Raw genomic sequence first — 20,899 nt, forward strand, 5'->3', positions numbered from 1 at the left:
GCTTGAAACATGGGTCCAACAGGCATGCCATGATGGGAAGTGTTTCCGCAAGTCCTTGCTGGTCCAGTTTGAATCGTTTCATTAGTTGCTTGCTGACTTCTGTCTTAAAGGCTCGCGTTGGCTTGAGGTTGCTGTCCAACAAATTCATAATGACAGGTTAAATGAAATAAAGCCCCACATGCTGTTCTGCAAACATAATAGTGGTTGCTTTTGCCAGCGGTCTTAGTACAGGTAACAACTGCTGGCTGCACAGATCAGCATTGCTGGCATTGTCATGAACCGTACAAAAAACATCAATGCCCCACTCCTGCACAATATTGTTTATACATTCAGAAATATTTACAGCAGTGTGTCTTTCAGACATAATTGCAGTTAGCAATACTTTAGACTTCAGCTGCCATGATTTCGTTATGTAATGTACAGTTATAGTAATGTAAGCATCCACTGTGACTGATGTCCAGAGATCAGTTGTGAGAGAAACACTTTGTGTTTTAACTTCTGCAACAAGCTGACTTTTTACGTTGTCATACTCGCACTGAATTTGTTTCCAGACGCTAGTGCGGAATGGAATTGTGTACCCGGGTTCAAAAAAATGGATAAGATCCTGAAATCCCTGCCCATGAATTGCTGAAATTGGACGTACATCTTTCACAATGAATGCTATTAGTTTTTCCATTATTTCCAGTTTATGTCTTATTTATTGAACGCTTCAAAAATTTAAAAAAATGTGATTGCCTTTGCAATACTGTGCTGTATCCTTATATTATTCGCCAGATTGAGGGTGTAGATAGCAGGTGTACACATTTGTTAAAACCATTGAAAACTAATTTTCTGAGTTATAGACATTTGAGACTTACGAACAACCTCCATTCCCAAGGTGTTTGTAACTCTGAGGTTCTACTGTACATGTGTTAGTATTATTTTAACAGAGTACTGAATGCTTTATCCATTTCATATTCCTCTTAAAAACACCACTGTCCTAATGCAATACCAGCATAGAATAGTGCACATTACATTGATATTGGTTCAGCAGCATGTCCATGTCTAGGGTTAACTGGCAATAGATATCAGCTTCTCAACTTCGTTTTCTTCTCCTCCCCAGGGGGCCAAAACTCCCACCTCCAAATCCAATCTATGTAGAAGAAGACTCTAAAACCAGCTTGAGCAAGATCCAGAAACATGAATCATTCTCATCATTAGTTTAAGCTTCCCTGCGGGGGCTTAAACTTGTGCTCCTTGAGCACAAATGATCAAAACACGAATGCTCATGCCTTAGAGCAGTGGTTTTCAACCCCAGTCCTGGGGACCCACTGTGTCTGCTGGTTTTCATTCCAACTGAGCTCTCAGTTACTAGACCCTTAACTGAAATGGTAATGTGCTTAATTAGACCTTTTTGATTGTTTTCAGCTCTTAAAAGCAGTTGCAGAGTTCAAGTTACTTATAAAATGTTATAGCTAACTTGAAACCTGCAACTGTTTAAGAGCTGGAAACAATTAAAAAGTCTAATTAAGCAAATTATCAGTTCAATAAAGGATCTAGTTAAGTACCTGAGAGTTCGGAATGAAAACCAGTAGACACAGGGGGTCCACAGGACCAAGGTTGGGAACCACCGCCTTACAGCATTAAACCCCTCTTTTGTGACAAGAATAAGAGATAATCCCATATTCCAGATTGGACATTACCTACCTTAAAATCGTGCTGCAGAATTTTCTTTCTTTATAGTTATCTGTCTGGTGCAGCATGCATTCCACATAGAGTGATGTTGGTGCTCCATGAAGCCTGGTACTTAGAAATCCAGTTTTCCAGAACACATGCTCATATCAAAAAATGCATACCAGAAAGACTAAAATATATTTGTTTCGAGAAAATGCTTAGTCTTAATTTTTCTCGCATTAAGGGGAATCCGCTGACTTTGAAACAACATTCTCACATGACTCTAGAAAATGATAATTGTTGAGGTTAGTTGTACAGAGGTGCATAGTATTATGACTATGACAATTAGCAATGACAACAGTATAGGCCTTGTAAAAAAAGACACATTTTGTAAAGCTTATAAATGCTTAATCCTGTTAGTAAAACATGTTATAGGGCCTTGTGGTGACTTTACCACATAACATCTTATTGTTAGACAAACATGTCAGTGACATACTGTGTACTTGTTGACAGTAAATACAAATTTAGAGTAATCAGTATTATACAAAAGTAAATAATCATGGACGTTTATGTATCCCCAGCAGGAAATATGAAGAAATAGTGATGCTGTAGCCTACATATTTACAGATAAATAGAAACTTAAAAGCACAAAGAGTCATCTTTCCAAAGCTTCAGTACATTGACATACCTTTTTCAAAGGACAATAACATTTCAATTTGACCAAATGCCAAAGCTTAAACCACAAAGTGGATATTTAAAATGAATGATGTGCTAAAACGATAATACACAGGGCTTCCCTTCATGCACATAAGATCCAACAGAAATACAAAAGGCAAGCAATCAGCCCTTTGCTATTATATTCTAATTCTTTCACGTTTTCTATTAAAATAATTTATAATAAAACAAAAGGGATTGACTGCACCATGACAAATAAAAACAGATTAGAAATTAACAGTAAGTATGTGCAGGGATAAAATGAATAACAAACGCAGTTCTCTACAATAGAAATGTGCTGTTATGATCCAGCCAGTCCAGCCAATGACCTCATGCTGATTTAAGGTTGATTTAGTATGATAGAAATTAAAGTATTTTGTAGATTAACATGGTTTGGATAGTGCACTTGCCCACTTGTAATCTCAAGCACGTAGCACTGTCTGCCCCTCGACTTGGTCAACCAGCAGAGCCATGCTAGTAAAGAGAGGTACTTACACAGGTTAAAACTGAATTTTCTATCCACTAGGAAAAAGCACAGCCCTTGCTTATTTTTCATATTTCAAAATATATAAATAAAATATAAGAAAATTGAGTTTCTACAAATCAATTCCAAAATAAATTTTAGGGCAGCAGTGTGGAGTAGTGTTTAGGACTCTGGACTCTTGACCGGAGGGTCATGGGTTCAATCCCAGGTGGGGGACACTGCTGCTGTGCCCTTGAGCAAGGTACTTTACCTTTACTGCTCCAGTAAAAACCCAACTGTATAAATGGGTAATTGTATGTAAAAAATAATGTGTAAAAAATAATGTAATTGTATGTAAAAATAATGTGATATCTTGTAACAATTGTAAGTCGCCCTGGATAAGGACGTCTGGTAAAAAATAAATAAATAATAATAATAATAATAATAATAATAATAATAATAATAATACATTTTAATGAACAAATGGTTTTCAATACCTCAGCAGTGTACACATTATTGTTGCTTTTCAACAAATGCCAAGGTGGCAATGCCCAAAGCACCAGCTCATGTTTGAGTTCTGAAAATAACCTTGATGGATTCACACAGAAATGATGAGTATGTGTGGAGACAAAGGGAAATCATTTGAGGCTCTTCTAGACACCTTAAATATAGAGGGATGTGTACACATTGCCAAGTGAGATTTAAAGAAAAGAAAGGGTTGACTATGGTTCTAGAGGGTTATGTACAAATGCTAATAGACATGGTTTTATTGTCTTTTGTAGTTCAGGATAAACAGGAAACCACATAAGAAAGAGTCATGGTTGTGGTTTGCTTCATGATTGATTTTTTTTCAGTTTTTCATATTATTCATATTATTGAATTGGCTGTAATTTTGCTGTGAAAAGCCTCAGCATTCACTTTCTCTCGCTCTCCCTTCTCTTTATGTCTGTTCAAATTAACACTGTACTGCTTAAATCTTAATATTAATTCAGTCTGTCAACACTGCACTTTTTAATATAAAAGACAATCAGAACGTGCCTCCTGTTTACAAATGATGGCAATGACAGCTATAGAACATAGTGTTTTTTTTGGGGTTTTTTTTTTTTTACAGGTAGGCCTTTAATGCCTAAGCACAGATTGCAAACAAACCAGATCCACTTGTTGGTTTCAGTGGTACACAAATGCACCTGATTGCACCACAGCAGCTACAGCGATATTGCACTTTAATCAAACATGATGTATTCTACTAACATGCCAGTGTTATGTCTGTAAGACCAAAATTAGACTGCTCAGGATCACGAAAAAATTGACCACCATGATCTACTGTACATCCATTGTATGTACTCGTAAAAGTATGACACACAATGGTAAAGGGGTAAATACTTTATACATGGTGGAAGGATAAGGTTCAGGTTCTTCCATATATCCCCAGACTCTCAACAGCTAAATAATAACTAAGTTCCATCCAAATTACACAAGTTCTCTAGATATATGCAATTAAAGCTCCTATAAAAATAATGGCTGGGGATAATATACCGACTCATCACTGGCTGTCTTCCAGCATTGGGGAATAAAACAAAACAAAACAAATAAAAAAAACACCATAAAAAACAACATTTTAAAAAAAAGACAAATAAAAAATTATAAAAACAAAACAAAACGCAATATGGGGGCTGTCTGCCATATAAAACATAAAATATATGAACCTTCATCTGCACATATGAAACTCTCAGAGAATGGCCAATAGAATTTTACAAATAGCAAAATATCTCTTGACTGTGCATGAATTGTTGGCAGTTATCCCTGACATTTCCCCAAGTCGGCACCCTCTTCAGTTTATGAACCCCTGAAGTTGAGAGGGCCTACAGTAAATCTGTCAATTACATTTCTCCTAAGCAATACCCCCTGCACCATTAAATCATTTAAACAGACAATTCTTCCCTACCTTGTTGGTGCTGGTACTGTGAATCAACCTCCAGGTGACCCCTAATATCAATGCATCTCTTTAGATAGACATACATACATACTGTACATACATACATACACTAACGGTAGTATTGCTTTTCTTTCAGCAGACAGCACTCAAGTCAGATATGTTCTTAGTGTAAACAACTGCATCTCAATTTGTATCAGTTGTAGTCACAATGTCTTGCTTATGGTGAACCAAATTAATTAAGGTCAACTGGCTGCAAGTTAAGGATACCCAAGTGAGCACTTTGGTTTAGGTTTTATTCTTAACTCCCTCCATGTGATGTTTGAACTTGAATCTACAGCCAACATGATTAATTATTTGTGTTTCATATGGCAGGATGCTGATGCCTCTCCCTGCCCAGCAATTCCAACATACACCTTCCTCATTCATAAAGTGTATAGTAAACCCTTTATTGCCTTGAGTCTTAACTGTAAACTAAGCCTCCTGTCACACCATTCTATTTGGCTCCCCTGCTGCTCAGAACATTTCTTTTCACCTCATGGGTCACATCTGCTTTCTCTTCTTATTAGTTTTTCAATACATTTATACCTACTTGCATATTCCTCCTTGGCATCAGATCTCCCATTCTGTTTTGTGCCTGTTAAAACAGTTTTGTTTTTTGGTTGTGTTTTGATTTTTATGTCTAAAGCTTATTTCCCAGCAGAGATTTCCCGACCATCCTTGGCTTCAGCTCTACAAAGACAAACTGCTGAAATCTAATGGTTTTCTCTTTTGTTATTATTATCAATGTGTGTCCCAAAGCTACATTCAATCTGTATGAGCAAAGTTATAGTTTCATAAAACATTCAGCTTAACTGCTATCATCTCCAAACTCAACTTCATCTCTTCATTTAGAACATGATCCATCTACCCTTCTCATTGGGATTTCATGAATCTGGTCCACTCTTTGATGACTCCCAACATATCTCCAACCAGAACACGAGCTGCACTAAAGCCTTGCCAGCAAACAGATAAAAGCATTGAACAGAGGTCACATGACTATTCTCTAGTTTATGCAATGAAGACTCAAATTCTTAATCAAACGTCTCCGTAAAAATAAGCAGGGCACTGCTTTTAAGTGTCTGAAGGATTTGTGGATTTAAAATCCACAACAGGGATAATAGTGGTATATGTATGCCATCATTTTGAGTGTATATGTATCTAAAGAATTGTAATTATGATGAAACATAACATTTAGAACACATTATTGATAGTATACACATTCTGTGTAATGACTAAAATACAGTTTGCATCCACTTTGAATTCCCAAAACAAAACCTAAAATGCACTGCCTTACCAGCTGCTACACTCTTCACATCGTGTGGCATCCAGACAGTTCTCTCAACCCGCACATTCGCCAACTGGCAAGTTTACATAATCTATTTGCATCCATAATACAAGATGCATATATTCTTGTGTTTCAAACATCGAGAGGCCTGGATTTTGTTCTTTATCTACTATACCTATTGGCCAACATTCCTCTCTCTCTAGCTCTCTCTCTAGTGGTGCACGCAGGGAGATTGTGGGGAGGTGGTTAAGTAAGTGTGGTGAATGTGAATGCTCTCTTTAAAATTTATTTTTTTCACTATAAACTTCTTTCTAACAGTTGGTTACCTGTAAAAACTGGGCTACTGGGCTCCTGGGCTCTGAAGCTGGGACGCGTCATCATTCCGAAGACAGGTATTTATGATTTTAAAAAATGTAGAACAATACCTTAGTCTTGTACTAAAATACAAGATCGAGGGGAATGATTATGTTGTTTTTGTGACTTCGGTTTTTATGAAGTGCTACAGCTGGGGAGCGCGGGGGCACATTCGGCGCACCTGCCCGAAGAGGGAGCCTGCAGCCGGGCAGAGAGAGCAAAGGGGGGAGGGCAAGCAAAATAAGAATTCGGAAGCTGCGGAAGGTGATCATGCTAATGAGGTTAGGGAAAGCGAGGTAATAAATGAGGATGACCCAGAGGAAGGAATGGCAGGAATGGAAAATATAATTAATATAATTATTAACTTAAGAAGTTCACTCACATGAGCATTTTATAACTTGAAATGAAAACTATTTTATCGTGGGGCTCCTGAGTGGCGCATCCAGCAAGCACTGTGCCCGGAGTGCAGGATGCACCCTATAGCTTGGAGATCGCTAGTTCAAATCCAGGCTATGCCACTGCCGACCGTGGCCGGGAGTCCCCAGGGGGCGGCACACAATTGGCCAAGCGCTGCCCGGGCGGGGAGAGTAGATTGACTGGGGAATCCGTGCACCAGTGACCCCTGTGGCTGGCCGGGTGCCTGCAAGCCTGCCTGTGTGCAATTCAGAACTGCGTGGTCCTCTGACACTGTAGTTCTGTAATGGCTTCACGTCAGCTTTGCAGTGCGGGAAAAAAGCAGATGACTGACGGCGGAGGACGCGAGTGCGAGTGCGAGTGCGAGTCTCACCCGAGTTAGTGCAGGGGTTGCAGCGGTGTGCCGGGTTGAATGACTGGGGATAAAACAATTGGCGAATCCAAATTATATTAAAAAAAATAAATAAATAAATAAAAAAGCAAATAAAAACTACAATGTTAAATTCTGGTATATTTAACAGAAAATGACATTTATAATAAATAGGTACTTCTTACTAATGATTCTATATTTTCCCTTTCTAACCAACTAACCTCTGGATTCCTAGAAGCTTAATATCTGGAGCAATAAACTGCAATTTTCACATTTTTCACAGTTGCTTCTTTTTTTCCCTCCCAGGTAAGTTCCAGGTAATACAATTCCACAGATATAAAATAAAGGTTATTAAAAATGTGAATGCTATGAATAAAAACCAAAAATTGCATGACAAATAGAAACAGCACTCTTCCAAGAAATTGGAAAATCACCATCATCTCAAACTCTCACACTTTTGTCAACACAATTATAAAAGGGAAAGCTTACGGTAGATATTGCAGTACACATGGTTCCCTAGGAAACCTGATTTGCATTCTCTCTCAAAGTAAACACTGGTTACCTGGTATACAGGGCAGCGCCTCAGAGAAGACAGCTATTGCACATAGTAACTCAAGTGTACCGTTTACTGTTTTTTTTTTTACAGTTTTAAACAATATCTTTGTGTTTTACTTTATGAACAGTATTAATGCAAAATGTAATACTGTATCGGTATGAGCTATCAGAAGAATCACATAATCTTTTAAAGAAAAAGCTTTACTTTTATCTACTCTTGAAACTTATCGTGAACCTTATTTCAGGACTAGTTTAAGCATTAAATCAGAGTAAGAAACATCGCACAGCCATGCTTTATGCTTTAAATAATTGTAATGCTAAACTGGCATAAATAATCCTAAAGAAATCGACGTGATGGGAATATTAAACCAAACAAAGTTAAGGGTTTTGTTAAACTTCCACGGCTATAAACACTTTAACAAACTGCATTAATGGGCTCCCGAGTGATGCATCCAGTAAAGGCGCTCCACGTGAAGTGCAGGATGCGCCCTATGTCATTGCCGATCGTGACCGGGGGTTCCCAGGTGGTGGTGCACAATTGGCCGAGCACCGCCCGGGTAGGGAGGGCTTAGGTCGGCAGGGCAATCCACGGTTCACCACGCACTGGCGACCCCTGTGGCTGATAGGGCGCCTGCGGGTCTGGCACTATAGGTGGCTGGCTTCGCTGTGGATCCGCAGTGCGAAAGATTACGGCTTGGCAGGAACATGTTTTGGAGGACGTGTGTTTTAGCATCCGTTTCCCCGAGTCGCCGGGGGGGTTACAGTGGTGAACCGGGATTAATAATAACACAATGGGCGTGTAACAGGGTGAAGTGTTACATGTGTGGGTAGCACCGTGTATCAATTTTTTTTTTTTTTTGGTTCCTGGGTAGTAAGTGTTATTTCCTAATTGCTTATGCCTCAAAAGTATAGAAAATGGCTATTATTCCCCACAAACTTTGCTTTTGTGACCAGGACAGTGATATTTTGAAATTTACCTATTTTCCAGAACATTCCAGATAGATTCAGTGCTGAGTAAACTTGGAGTAACTTCTAGAACTTTCTAGAACTTTCCAGTAATATACATAGTAGTATAAATACAGGGGCCTTAAGACCACCAGTTCAGTTTAGTTCCAGCTGCCTGGATACATATCTGCATTTTTCTGAGATGGCATCAAGAGGCTGCAAGCATCCGGCAGACGCATTTTGCTGTGTCTGCGGCCAATTTATCAAGACAAGAGCGAAAAAGTACTCCGTGGAAGCATCTGCTAAGATGTGTGAGGCCTACAAGGCATATTTCGGCATGCCTGTCGGGGATCAAGACAAACCCTGGGCACCTCATTTCACCTGCGAGCACTGCAAAAAAACTCTGGAAGGTAAGATGGACAATTGTTGCTCGGAATTTTATGTTATAAAATTTGTTATAATTTTTAAAATTGTAAAGGTTTTTAATTTTAAAATGTTTTACAATTTTCAATGTTATTGAAAAAAGATATCATATATGAAAAATGTTGCGAGAATCTCTTACACATTAGTCATGGGTGAAATAAATGTATTTTTGTAGGATGATACAGAGGGGAAAAGAGAGCCATGAAGTTCGCTATCCCAAGAATTTGGCGGGAACCCACTGACCACTCAAGCAACTGCTACTTCTGCATGGTGGACCCTTCCAAACGTCGGACTGGCAAGAATGCACCTGCTATCACGTATCCGGACCTTCCTTCATCCATCGCCCCGGTGCCACACTGCCATGAGCTCCCCGTACCCACTCCTCCGGAGAGAGAGCAGCCGTCTTTAGAAGAGAGCAGCAAGTCAGAGAGCGAGGAAGACGTTGTAGATCCAGATGACAATTTCAGAGGTGGAGCTGAGGAGAGAAACCCATACTACCCCAACCAAAAAGATCTCAACGACTTGATTAGAGATCTTGGTCTCACCAAGTCCAATGCCGAGCTTTTGACGTCTAGGCTCAAGCAGTGGAACTTGTTGGATGAAAGTGTGCAAGTCGCAGATCAGAGGAAGCGTCACCAACCTTTTTCCAGTTTCTTCACCCGTCAAGATGGGCTCTGCTTCTGCCACAATGTGACCAGTCTGTTCGAGGCAATCGGAATCGCCTGTAACCAGAATGAGTGGCGCCTCTTCATTGACAGCTCATCCAGGAGCCTCAAAGCCGTGCTGCTCCATAATGGTAACAAGTACCCGTCTCTTCCCCTGGCTCACTCGGTGCACCTCAAAGAGGATTACAACAGCATCAAGACCTTGCTGGACGCCTTGAAGTATGATGAGTACGGCTGGGAGGTCAAAATGGTGGCATTCCTGATGGATCTCCAAGGCGGTTTTACCAAGTTTCCCTGCTATCTTTGCCTTTGGGACAGCTGGGACACCAAGGCGCACTACCACAGGCGGGACTGGCCACAGCGGACCGAGTTCTCTGTGGGGAGGAACAACGTCAAGTGGGAGCCACTGGTGGACCCCCGGAAGGTGCTGATGCCACCACTGCACATCAAATTGGGCCTTATGAAACAATTTGTCAGAGCTCTAGATAAGGAGTCGGCAGCCTTCAAGTACCTTCAAGACTTCTTCCCTAAGCTGTCTGAGGCAAAGGTCAAAGCCGGTGTCTTCGTCGGACCACAGATAAAGAAGATCCTGGAGTGCAATGAATTCCCCAAGAAGCTCACTAGTAAGGAGAAAGCAGCTTGGAACAGCTTTGTCGCAGTGGTTCGGGGCTTCCTGGGCAATCACAAGGCCGAAAACTATGTGGAGCTGGTTAAGACTCTGGTGAAGAACTACGGTACAATGGGCTGTAGGATGTCCCTCAAAGTCCATATCCTTGATGCTCATCTTGATAAATTCAAAGGAGAACATGGGAGTGTACTCGGAGGAGCAAGACGAGCGCTTCCACCAGGATATACTGGACTTTGAATGCCGCTATCAAGGACAGTATAACGAGAACATGATGCGAGACTACATTTGGGGGCTGATTCGTGAAAGTGATTTACAGTATAATCGTAAATCTCGAAAAACTACTCACTTCTAAATCTTTTGTAGTCATTTTTGTATTACTTTAGTATAAATACATGTTAATTTGGATTCATATGTTGTTTTTTTCTGACTTTATGTGAACGAAAAGACACAAATTTGCCCGTTTTCTCATTGGAAATAGGAAAATTTCAAAATACCACTGTCCTGGTCACAAAAGCAAAGTTTGTGGGGAATAATAGCCATTTTCTATACTTTTGAGGCATAAGCAATTGGGAAATAACACTTACTACCCAGGAACAAAAATTGTGTTACATAGTGTAGTCACTGGAAAATACTGACAGACACAGAGCATTGGTGTTGATACGACGCTCAGGCGCGCAGATTTAATTTTAACACCAAACTGACACTAGGGTACCAGCGATGGTAGACCTGGTGTCACATTTAATAAAGCAATAAAAACAAAGAAACAAAAGCTAAAAATAAAAGTTTGCCACACAAAATGACGAGCGCTAGTCCCACTAAAAGGAACGTCCCGCTCCAGGAACCTACTACTCTACGGTAACCCTCTTTATACTGTTTTGGGATCCACCTCCCCTAAGCTGACCTACTTCTGTTGTGTTATTTCTGAAGTCCTGGCCTCCCAGCGACTCCGGGCCATTCCGACGGTCCTGGCTGGGCAATCGCCTTCACAGGCCCCGTCTTGCAGTTAAAGGGCTCCGTAGTAGTCGTTCCCGCAGAGCGGACGCTTCCCTCCTGGATGTAAACAAACACTCACTCAGCGCCCGTCGGTACAGCAATGGCCTTGCAGCAGCCCCAAGCTGTAGCGCAGCCGCTTTTTGAGCTCTGCGCAGCATCCCCAAGCACGCCCCCCAGCCAATCCAGACCTCCCGATCACTTTAGCTCAGGACTAGCCCTCCACTCAACTGGTTGCTTAGCAACGCGTCTCCAACTGCGCGTCGCAGCTGATTTTCTACAGGCACACACTTGCGCAGGAACCAGCGACCCGGTTCCCTGTCACATATCTTCCCCCTCAGAACGGCACCACCGGTCCGTTTGATACCTCTGACTGGTTCCTCTTCCGTTTTGGGGGGGGGGGGGGGGGGGGGGCGGGTCAGTGGGTGGATTGCTGTCATCCCCGGCGCCATCTCTAAAGGGACCGAGACACAGTGACAGGAGACCCGACTTGCGTGGACAGGGCGACCGGAGCGCAGGCAGGTGACCGGGCGGCTGCAGATGCCGGCAGAGGTGAGAGCCTTGGCGACAGTGTAGCGATGTCTGGTTCTCCAGGGGGAGCGAAACAGGAGTCTGGGCGAACAACCATGCCTGCTGATGCTGCGACCTGGGACCCAGGCCCAGCGATGGGAGGTCCAGACACCAAGGTCGGGTGTCTGGGAGCACGGGTCAAGGGCTCTTACCCACAGGCGCCGGACTGTTGCCCAGGGGTGGTGGTTGGGGCTGTGGTAGAGGCAGTCTCCTCCTCACTGGTGATTAGGGCAGTAGCTCCTCCTTTAGCCCTCCGGACGGCAGTTACTCCTTTATGGAACGGCAGCTGCTCCTCTCTCGGACGTCAGCTCCTTCACTTGACCGCAACTCCTCCATCAGCTCTCCGGACGGCAGCCACTCCTTTGGCCGAGGAAGGCAGCCCTTGCCTCTCCACACGCCTCGTCCACGTCTCCAGTTGCTCCCTCAGCAACGCCTCCGATGACTGCTGATCGTCAGCTGGTTCTGCCTGTGCATCCTGGTAGGCAACTGCTCTGTGCCTATCCTGCCTTGACTCAGCAGGACCAGTGACGCCCACTTCTGACACCATATGTAACAGGGTGAAGTGTTACATGTGTGGGTAGTCACTGGAAAATACTGACAGACACAGAGCATTGGTGTTGATATGCCGCTCAGGCGCGCAGATTAAATTTTAACACCAAACTAGTGTTACATTTAATAAAGCAATAAAAACAAAGAAACAAAAGCTAAAAATAAAAGTTTGCCACACAAAATGACGAGCGCTAGTCCCACTAAAAGGAACGTCCCGCTCCAGGAACCTACTACTCTACGGTAACCCTCTTTATACTGTTTTGGGATCCACCTCCCCTAAGCTGACCTACTTCTGTTGTGTTATTTCTGAAGTCCTGGCCTCCCAGCGACTCCGGGCCATTCCGACGGTCCTGGCTGGGCAATCGCCTTCACAGGCCCCGTCTTGCAGTTAAAGGGCTCCGTAGTAGTCGTTCCCGCAGAGCGGACGCTTCCCTCCTGGATGTAAACAAACACTCACTCAGCGCCCGTCTGTACAGCAATGGCCTTGCAGCAGCCCCGAGCTGTAGCGCAGCCGCATTTTGTGCTCTGCGCAGCATCCCCAGGCACGCCCACCAGCCAATCCAGACCTCCCGATCACTTTAGCTCAGGACTAGCCTGCCACTCAACTGGTTGCTTAGCAACGCGTCTCCAACTGCGAGTCGCAGCTGATTTTCTACAGGCACACACTTGCGCAGGAACCAGCGACCCGGTTCCCTGTCATAGGGCGATTCCAAATTGGTGAGAAAACTGTGGTAAAAATAAATAAACTAAAATAAAAAACGAAAACAGCAGTACCTACATTTTTTATCTACTGAAGATTTTTTGAAGGCATTTTTCTGCCTTGGGCACATTTAAAATCATAAAACTTGGCTAAATATGATCGATTCAAGAAGGCTTTGAGAAGTTATAAATTGTATTGACTCACCAGAAAGAGACACAAAATAAGATGACTATCTGAACTAAGATTATCAGCATTACTTCTCCTCACCCACCACCCCCCACAAGCTGACAACTTTCATAATTTAAATAAATGATCATAGAAAGACAGGAAAGTACAACACAGTCAGTTAAATAGAAGAATATTCTCTGTATTTTCTACATGTAACACTTCAACACATGCAATAATTTTCCTCACTTGATTTACTGTTCTTGGGTTTTTCAGAAAAAACAATGCATAAAAATACTACAGAAACTTGAAACCTAAAGATGAAATAAATACAATTTCAATGTCTTAAAATTAAAATAGTGGTTCAATGCCAACAAAAACGATACCTCACTGATGATAACATAGGAATTTCATATCAGATTGATTGTTATCCTTGATATCGCCAGACATTAAAATAATGTGTCAGTGAAAAGGTAAATGTCTACTGGACACCACCTGTGCTGATCTTTATTGAGAGAATCGTAGAATACAGCTGTGTACCAACTTTAAAGACACTGTCTGAAAGCATGTGGTCTGTAACACTGATACGTCCAGAGTTTAAAACAATGTGACAGTGAATGGGTTCATTTTTATTGAACAATACCAGTAATGGAACTTTGTTGAAAGAATGATAGAATACAGCTGTGTATCTATCTCTAAACATAAGAATATTTGACCTCAAGATGGTAGCCATATTAGGCCAGAGGTCATTGGTATGGTCACCCAATACATTTAGCATACTGGGTGTACACTGCATAACCCTACAAATGTGAAGACACTACCTGGAATAATGGTTTCCGATAAATAAGGCTATGGCGGTGGAAGCTTTTAAATTAACTGCCACTAAATGGTCATTTTTTTCTTGTACAACACCCACCTTGTCACATATGGATAGAGGTTAAAAACAAGGACAGCTGGAAAAAAAAATATTTATCACTCTTACACAGAGGCTGCTAACAAGGATGGATATTTAACTAAATATAATCAAAAAAGGATTAAAAAAGGGACTGTAAATTAAATTTAGGTCTAAAAACTAATCAAAGGAAATGGTGCAGAGCACTCCATTCAGATCTTGCCTGATCGATAGAGACAAGACCAGAATATCGGCAGTGGACTCTGCATGTGTGTGCTCTAATGACCCTGAGACCAGACTACGGCCCTGAACGTGGCTCAGCAGTAAAAGACACTTATGCTTCTTGGTCTTATAAACACAAAGCAGTAGGAGTATTTGTTGAATTCCTATTATTTATAACTGATTGCCAGTACAATTCAATTAAAGTCCTATTGAATTGATAAAACAATAAGATAAAGTAAAATGTTTTTTGCAAACTGCTGTAACAGTACTGTATATGATTTTTGTTTAAAAAAATAAATAAATAAATAAATAAAAGTATTTTATGCAGCATAGCTCTTCTCAATGGCTGCATTTACAACGACTGTTGGTACCCTGAATGGAATGTTATTTTCGTAGAATTTTAAATCTCATCGAACTATACTTTTCTAGATTTTGGAAATGCATGTTCCAAGCATGGAAAATCTAGACAGGGTAGGCCAGTGGCTGTTTGGTAAGATTAACATCGTTCCATGGGTCAAAGTGTGCAAAATTCAATGCTCCAGTTTCATCTGCTGTAATCTCGGATGGCCACGACTGGGTAAGTAAAATTGAAAAGTTTCTGTAATATCATTCTAAAATCGTACAAAGTCGTTGCAAACACCCTTTTTAATGCAATGCGTGTTTATTTATTGGTATGCTCTTATGATGCGTGCCATAAGAAATATTAGCATAACCCCTCCTTAATTACCATATAACGACTGGCGCAGCACTTGGAAGCTTGTTGTAAAGCCTAGTCAAAATAAATAATTTTAAGCATTCAAATTTTATTTCCCAGGAATAACAGTACTACAGTCATAGCGTGCTACCTCTATTGTCACTGTAAATGTAGTCATTGTGAACGCAAGGCATAAACTGACTGTTTTTGGAATCATGAAGACAGAGAGTCTACTAAAATGTACATCATAAAAACCTACGGCCACAAAGTATGGTGCACTTAATAATTATTTACTAATTATCTTGTTAGTGAGAAATGAGAGTCACTGGGTGTCACCAGTCGAAATTAAACTGCTTGTCAAATACAGGGATTATTGGTTTTGGATTTTATTATTTTCACTGCTTTTCTTTCACACAGTTTAATTTATAGACATATATAATAATCCCTGGTTTTGAAAGGTATGTATATTATTAAACTGGTTGAAATAATTTTCCTTCAAGATAAATGGCAGAATATTTTGTGAAATAAATGCCTGAATTACTCAACTGTTCATGAGGCATGATTTCAAGCTTCTATATGAATATTCTGTATACACAAACAACAGGATATGCTTCCCCTGGAATTATATTTTAAATCAGACTAACAGTGCATGCAATGTTTGACTGACATTGAGAATTTATGCATAAAGTACTAGTATTTATTAAAATGATGGTCTAACATTTAACAAAGTAATATTTTCTATAGTACTACAATTAGGCACAATTTAAATGTCGCTTTGGCTGTTATGTTTCTAATCTTTTCTAATTATTTATTTCCATTGTTTTGCATCTGTAAAAGCCCCCCCCCCATTCCCAAAAAACCATGCTCTCCAGAAGAAACACCCAATCCTATGATGATTGACATGTATAACAAGGGTAGGTTAAGCCATTCTAGGTTTTAGTGTAAGCTTAGTCAATCACACATGAACTTCATTACATATTGATCAAACTACTAAGCAATGGTCTCATTTTCACTCCTGTACAGCAATTGATCAGAATCAGAATGACAAATCAAGGATGATTTTGACAATGGAGCTGCCCTGCCTTGCTGTTCTGCCATGTGCACAGATGCAATAAATAAATCATATTTCCATCTTGTTCTCATCTAATACCACTGCTGCCCTTCAACTGTTACACTTAAATCACATCCCTGAAGGCAATGAGCTATCAAATACTGCAACTCCTGAGTTATCGTCACTGGAGCAGGTAGGTTTTAGGAGAACGAATGACTCAGTGAAAAATGTGAACCCTGCATTTTTATATATGGGTATAATAAAAGGGTTGGAGAAACTAGAAATTATAATTATTTTATATATTGGCTGTCCAAAACAACTAGCATTACAGGGTACATAAGGACCTTTTAATTTTATTGTGTTACATGTTCCCATGTGTTGCTACAACTGTTTACGTGTTTTGTATTGTTTTCATTTTTTTTTTTTTTTTTTTAATTTATTTTTTTTTTTTACATTTTGACCACTTTTTTAAACTTTTAAATTGCATTCCCTGCCTCAAGATGGCTTCACATGTACCCGCATGGACCTCTCAGAACTACATTTCCCATCATCCTCCTGCTCACATATGTAACCAAGATGGATTTACCAGTGAGCAGGAAAAGGTGTTTACGTAAGGTGTGTGTATTGTTTTCAAAAAATGAAAACAATACACACACACACACCTTACATAAACAGTTGTAGCAACACATGGGAACATGCAACACAGTAAAATAAAAAGGTCCTTATGTACCCTTTAATGTCCAAATGGGAAAGCCAGCTAGACTTTTTCTGATGAAATGGTTAGTAAATAAAAAGTAAAGGGTGTGGCCTGCAACAAAGTGTCAGTTATCTTAGGTCACAAGTGTGAAGTGTGTCCTTAGATTTTGCCTGAGGTGTTTTCATCCCACTGAAAAAATTAGGTTGCTAGCTGAAATGGTTTATAAGATATCCATAGTTGTAGGTGCAGTGGATTGGCAAATGTCAAGCTACCCTCTAATGCAGTGTTTTTCAACCTGTGGTCTGCGCAGCGGCAGTTCTTTATGACAATATGATTCCTCAACCACAATGCTCCTTCAATCGCACCATCGTAATGTATCAATCTGTTTGTACCGCTTAATCACAGAGAAATGAGAAATTATGATGCAGGGCTCCAGACAATAAAAAAAACAGACAACTGCTTTTTCGGAGTTAGGCACAAAAATACTGCCCCTCCCTTTAAAAGCAAAATGTGACATGTCAGTTTGTATAGAAAAAAAAAAAAAAACCATACCACAATTTGATCGAATTAACACCAGCAGAATACGGGAAGCCCAGTTTCTTGCAACAGTTGTGATGGTGACCGTGTGTGAGTACTGTTGTGTAAAGAATTTAGCTTAAAATGAACTGTTGCATTTAAGAAATGCAGAACAAGAACAGCAAAAAACTAAAACAAAAATACACTTAAAAGTCTGTGTGCTGCACACGTGCCATTAACAAAATGCCCTGGAAACTTAAAATAAAGAAAATAATTAATGAAAGCCTGTAATACAGCAAAACGCTCAACACTTAATAAATAATAAAGTTTTGAGTCAACACGAACAGATTTTGTTGTTGCATCTTGCATCCCAGATATAACAGATTTAGTTACATTGTTTACCGTCAGAATTTTAAGGATGATTTAATTGCACAGCAAATTCCCAAATTAGATGATGCACAGTAATTTAAGAGCATCGTCACCATAATGAAAAACAGTATGTGGCGTGAGTTTTGTACTAAAGCAGGGTCAGCTGTAACAGGGAAAACAAAGTTTATTTCTCAAACTGACCATTTTAAGAAATGTGAAAGCAGAACACACAGGCAACGTGTACTGTTGAGAAAAGAAATTTTAAAAAATGAAATGTACTGCAGCTTACAGGAGTGCAGTAAGAAAAACATACCATTCACTAAATTTAGCTCTCAGATTGTGCTAATGAAAACATCTCAAATATATGACAATGTGCTTGCTGTGGTGCATTTAACATCGTTTAAGATTGCACATAGTTACTGGTACACTTGGTGGTCCCTGCTGGAAACACGAGTACTTGAGATGAAAAGGCTGAAAACCACTGCTCTAATGGATACCTAAATATAGTAACGCACGACAGTCTTCATTTCAAAGTCTAGCATAGGTTTGGCCCTTTTTAATGCACCTCAACACGAACAGTGCTTTTCTCAGACACTTACTGAGATGTGACTCATGTGACACCTTTCTTCAGGGTTCAAAGTGCTGTATATGTTATTCGTGTTACACCTTGCAATTAGTCCCAATTATATAGCCACAGATATAGCAAGCATATTAAATAAGAGCTAAAAAAAAACCAAAAGCCAACGTTACATTTTGTCTGCAGAGATATGAGCAGAAGCGCGGTGGATTTGGAGCAGTGGTGGGTTTAAAAAAAACGATCCTTAATTACAAAGCAGGAAATCTAACAAAACAAACAACAGAAGAATGTTATGGAGTAGTCACCTAGGGCATCTCATCTTTAATAAATACACTCAGAAATAGTAATCATTCTTTAATTTCACTTTCTGCTGCATCATTATTGGTACCATTTTACAAATACTGCAGTATTGATAGGTTTCCTGCCTGATATTTATTTGAGCAACACTTACTGAAAAAGACAAAAAGAATGGTTAGAGAATCAATAATTTGCTCCGGTCTCCATCTCACTACTCACCAGATCTATGCTCAGTCTTTATTATCTTATTTTGCCTCTTTGTACAGATAGCCTTCTTATTAGTTTGTAAATGAGGAGGCACATATAAAATACAGAAGCTGGTCCATCCAAGGCAAAAACAAATTGCAATAAAAACGTTTTTAAATGAGGTGCCTTTCCTTTTCTGGTGTGAACACAACTAGTAGAAACAACTTTATACTTACAAAGTCAAAGTCACCATCCTGTGGAACCTTCCAATTATCCGGGAAGATATTCTTTGCTATATGGTAAGGCTCCGGCTTGTTTTGATTGAAGTTTTCATGAGCTTTATTCTTCGAATCCTGCTTGTCAAAGTAATCCATGAAGGAAGGTCGTTGTGCTTGTTGTGAAGTAGCATTTCCTATATGAGAAAAAGCAATAAATAAAATAAAAAAATAGTTATTCCTGAGAGTCTTTTCTATCCAATATGAAAATATAAAAAATCCATGAACAACATTCTAAAAAGGAAATAAAACTGCTTCATGGACTAAATTAACTGTTTACTTAGGTTATATTTCTTTAAGAAGCACTAGATCTTATGCACTGCAAATCAATTATAGATCTGTTTAAAAGCCAAAAATGAGCTGGACCGAATGTGAGCAAAAAAACAAACTGCTTTGGGTAAAAACAATTATTTAATAAACTTATTCTATATGCGAAAGATAAAGTCTTACATTGGTCTAAGTTGAGTAAGCGTGAACATGAGTAAAGGTATTTTACTTTTGTGACAGGGCAGAAGCTCAGCACTTGTAAATAGTGTGTTTTGTGTATTTTGTACTTAAGTTTGGCAGGGATGGGCTTAATTCCATCCCTGCTAAATACACATGTGTAATGTGGCTGGGTTTTGATTGGATAATTGATCATCAAGCAAGTCCCAGCCACCTGGTATAAAGGAAGCAAAAAAATCCTTTGTTTGGGCAAGAGGATTCAGTGAAGGCTGCCCAGCCTGGACAATTCAGCACAGACTACTTGACAGTAAGGCTTTATTTACCTGCTTTATTTTGGCCCCTGCGCCTTGTTTGTTTGTTTTTGTTTCTGTAAATAAATGTGCGCAACAGCACTTCCACTGTGGCTTCCTGACTGAGTCATTACTGACACTATCCTTTCACACTGTGTATGCTATAATACCAGTTAAAAAAAAGAAAAACATGAGGTAACTATCTCAATTCAAAGCACATATATATATATATATATATATATATATATATATATATATATATATATATATATATATATATATATGCATGCTTTGCTTTCCTGTGCTAGCCCCGAAATTCAGTGAAAACTGTTGAAAAAATAGGTTTTGCCCAGTCGTCTATTTCAAGTTCTAGGCCAATCTAGATTTGCCCGATTGGACACGGGTGAGTGCCAAAAAAAGTGGTAACTTCGGAAATGTGTGCCTTTGTGAACACTTCACTTAGTGGGTTAATATACAGACACACTGGCTTATGACTAAAAACAGATTACAATAATGATAACAATAATAATGATAATAATAATAATAATAATATTTTGGTGTAATCCAAACAGCAGCAAAAACAGTAGATGAAATAGGAAGATCTGTTCTGTACAAAAAGTGTAGTTTACAAAAAATGGAAACACCTCCAGTCAGACCGGTAGACTGCACAAGTGCAGAAGGTAAAACCAATCACTTCAGATATCATATGAGAACTTGTAATTAATGCAATTGGTCCTATTTAAACCGCATCCATGTGCTGATATCCTTGACCACCTGTGTCTTACTCAGCAAGAACATTCCTCAGTGTTAGTACTGTATGTGTTTTAATGTAATATATATGGAAACTCAGATATAATGTGCTGTAACATAAAAGGAATGTTATGCTATTATTAATTAAATATCTTGAAATATATTACATTATACTGCCCAAATCGGACCAAAATGACTAATGAGGATATATTCACAAATGT

At 39.7% G+C, this 20,899-nt stretch overlaps 1 protein-coding gene across 2 annotated transcripts in view; it reads right to left on the reverse strand.

Annotated features, from left to right (window-relative positions):
• Positions 1 to 20,899, reverse strand: part of LOC117435557 (serine/threonine-protein kinase 3-like) — a 126,862-nt gene that overhangs the window by 10,229 nt on the left and 95,734 nt on the right. For both annotated transcript variants that reach the window (XM_059012614.1, XM_034058843.3), the window contains one exon: positions 19,156 to 19,331. In XM_059012614.1, the coding sequence (XP_058868597.1) occupies positions 19,156 to 19,331 (176 nt within the window). The remainder of the gene's footprint in view (positions 1 to 19,155; positions 19,332 to 20,899) is intronic.

This window comes from Acipenser ruthenus, chromosome 3, assembly GCF_902713425.1.
Source record: "Acipenser ruthenus chromosome 3, fAciRut3.2 maternal haplotype, whole genome shotgun sequence".
Lineage (NCBI taxonomy): Eukaryota > Metazoa > Chordata > Actinopteri > Acipenseriformes > Acipenseridae > Acipenser > Acipenser ruthenus.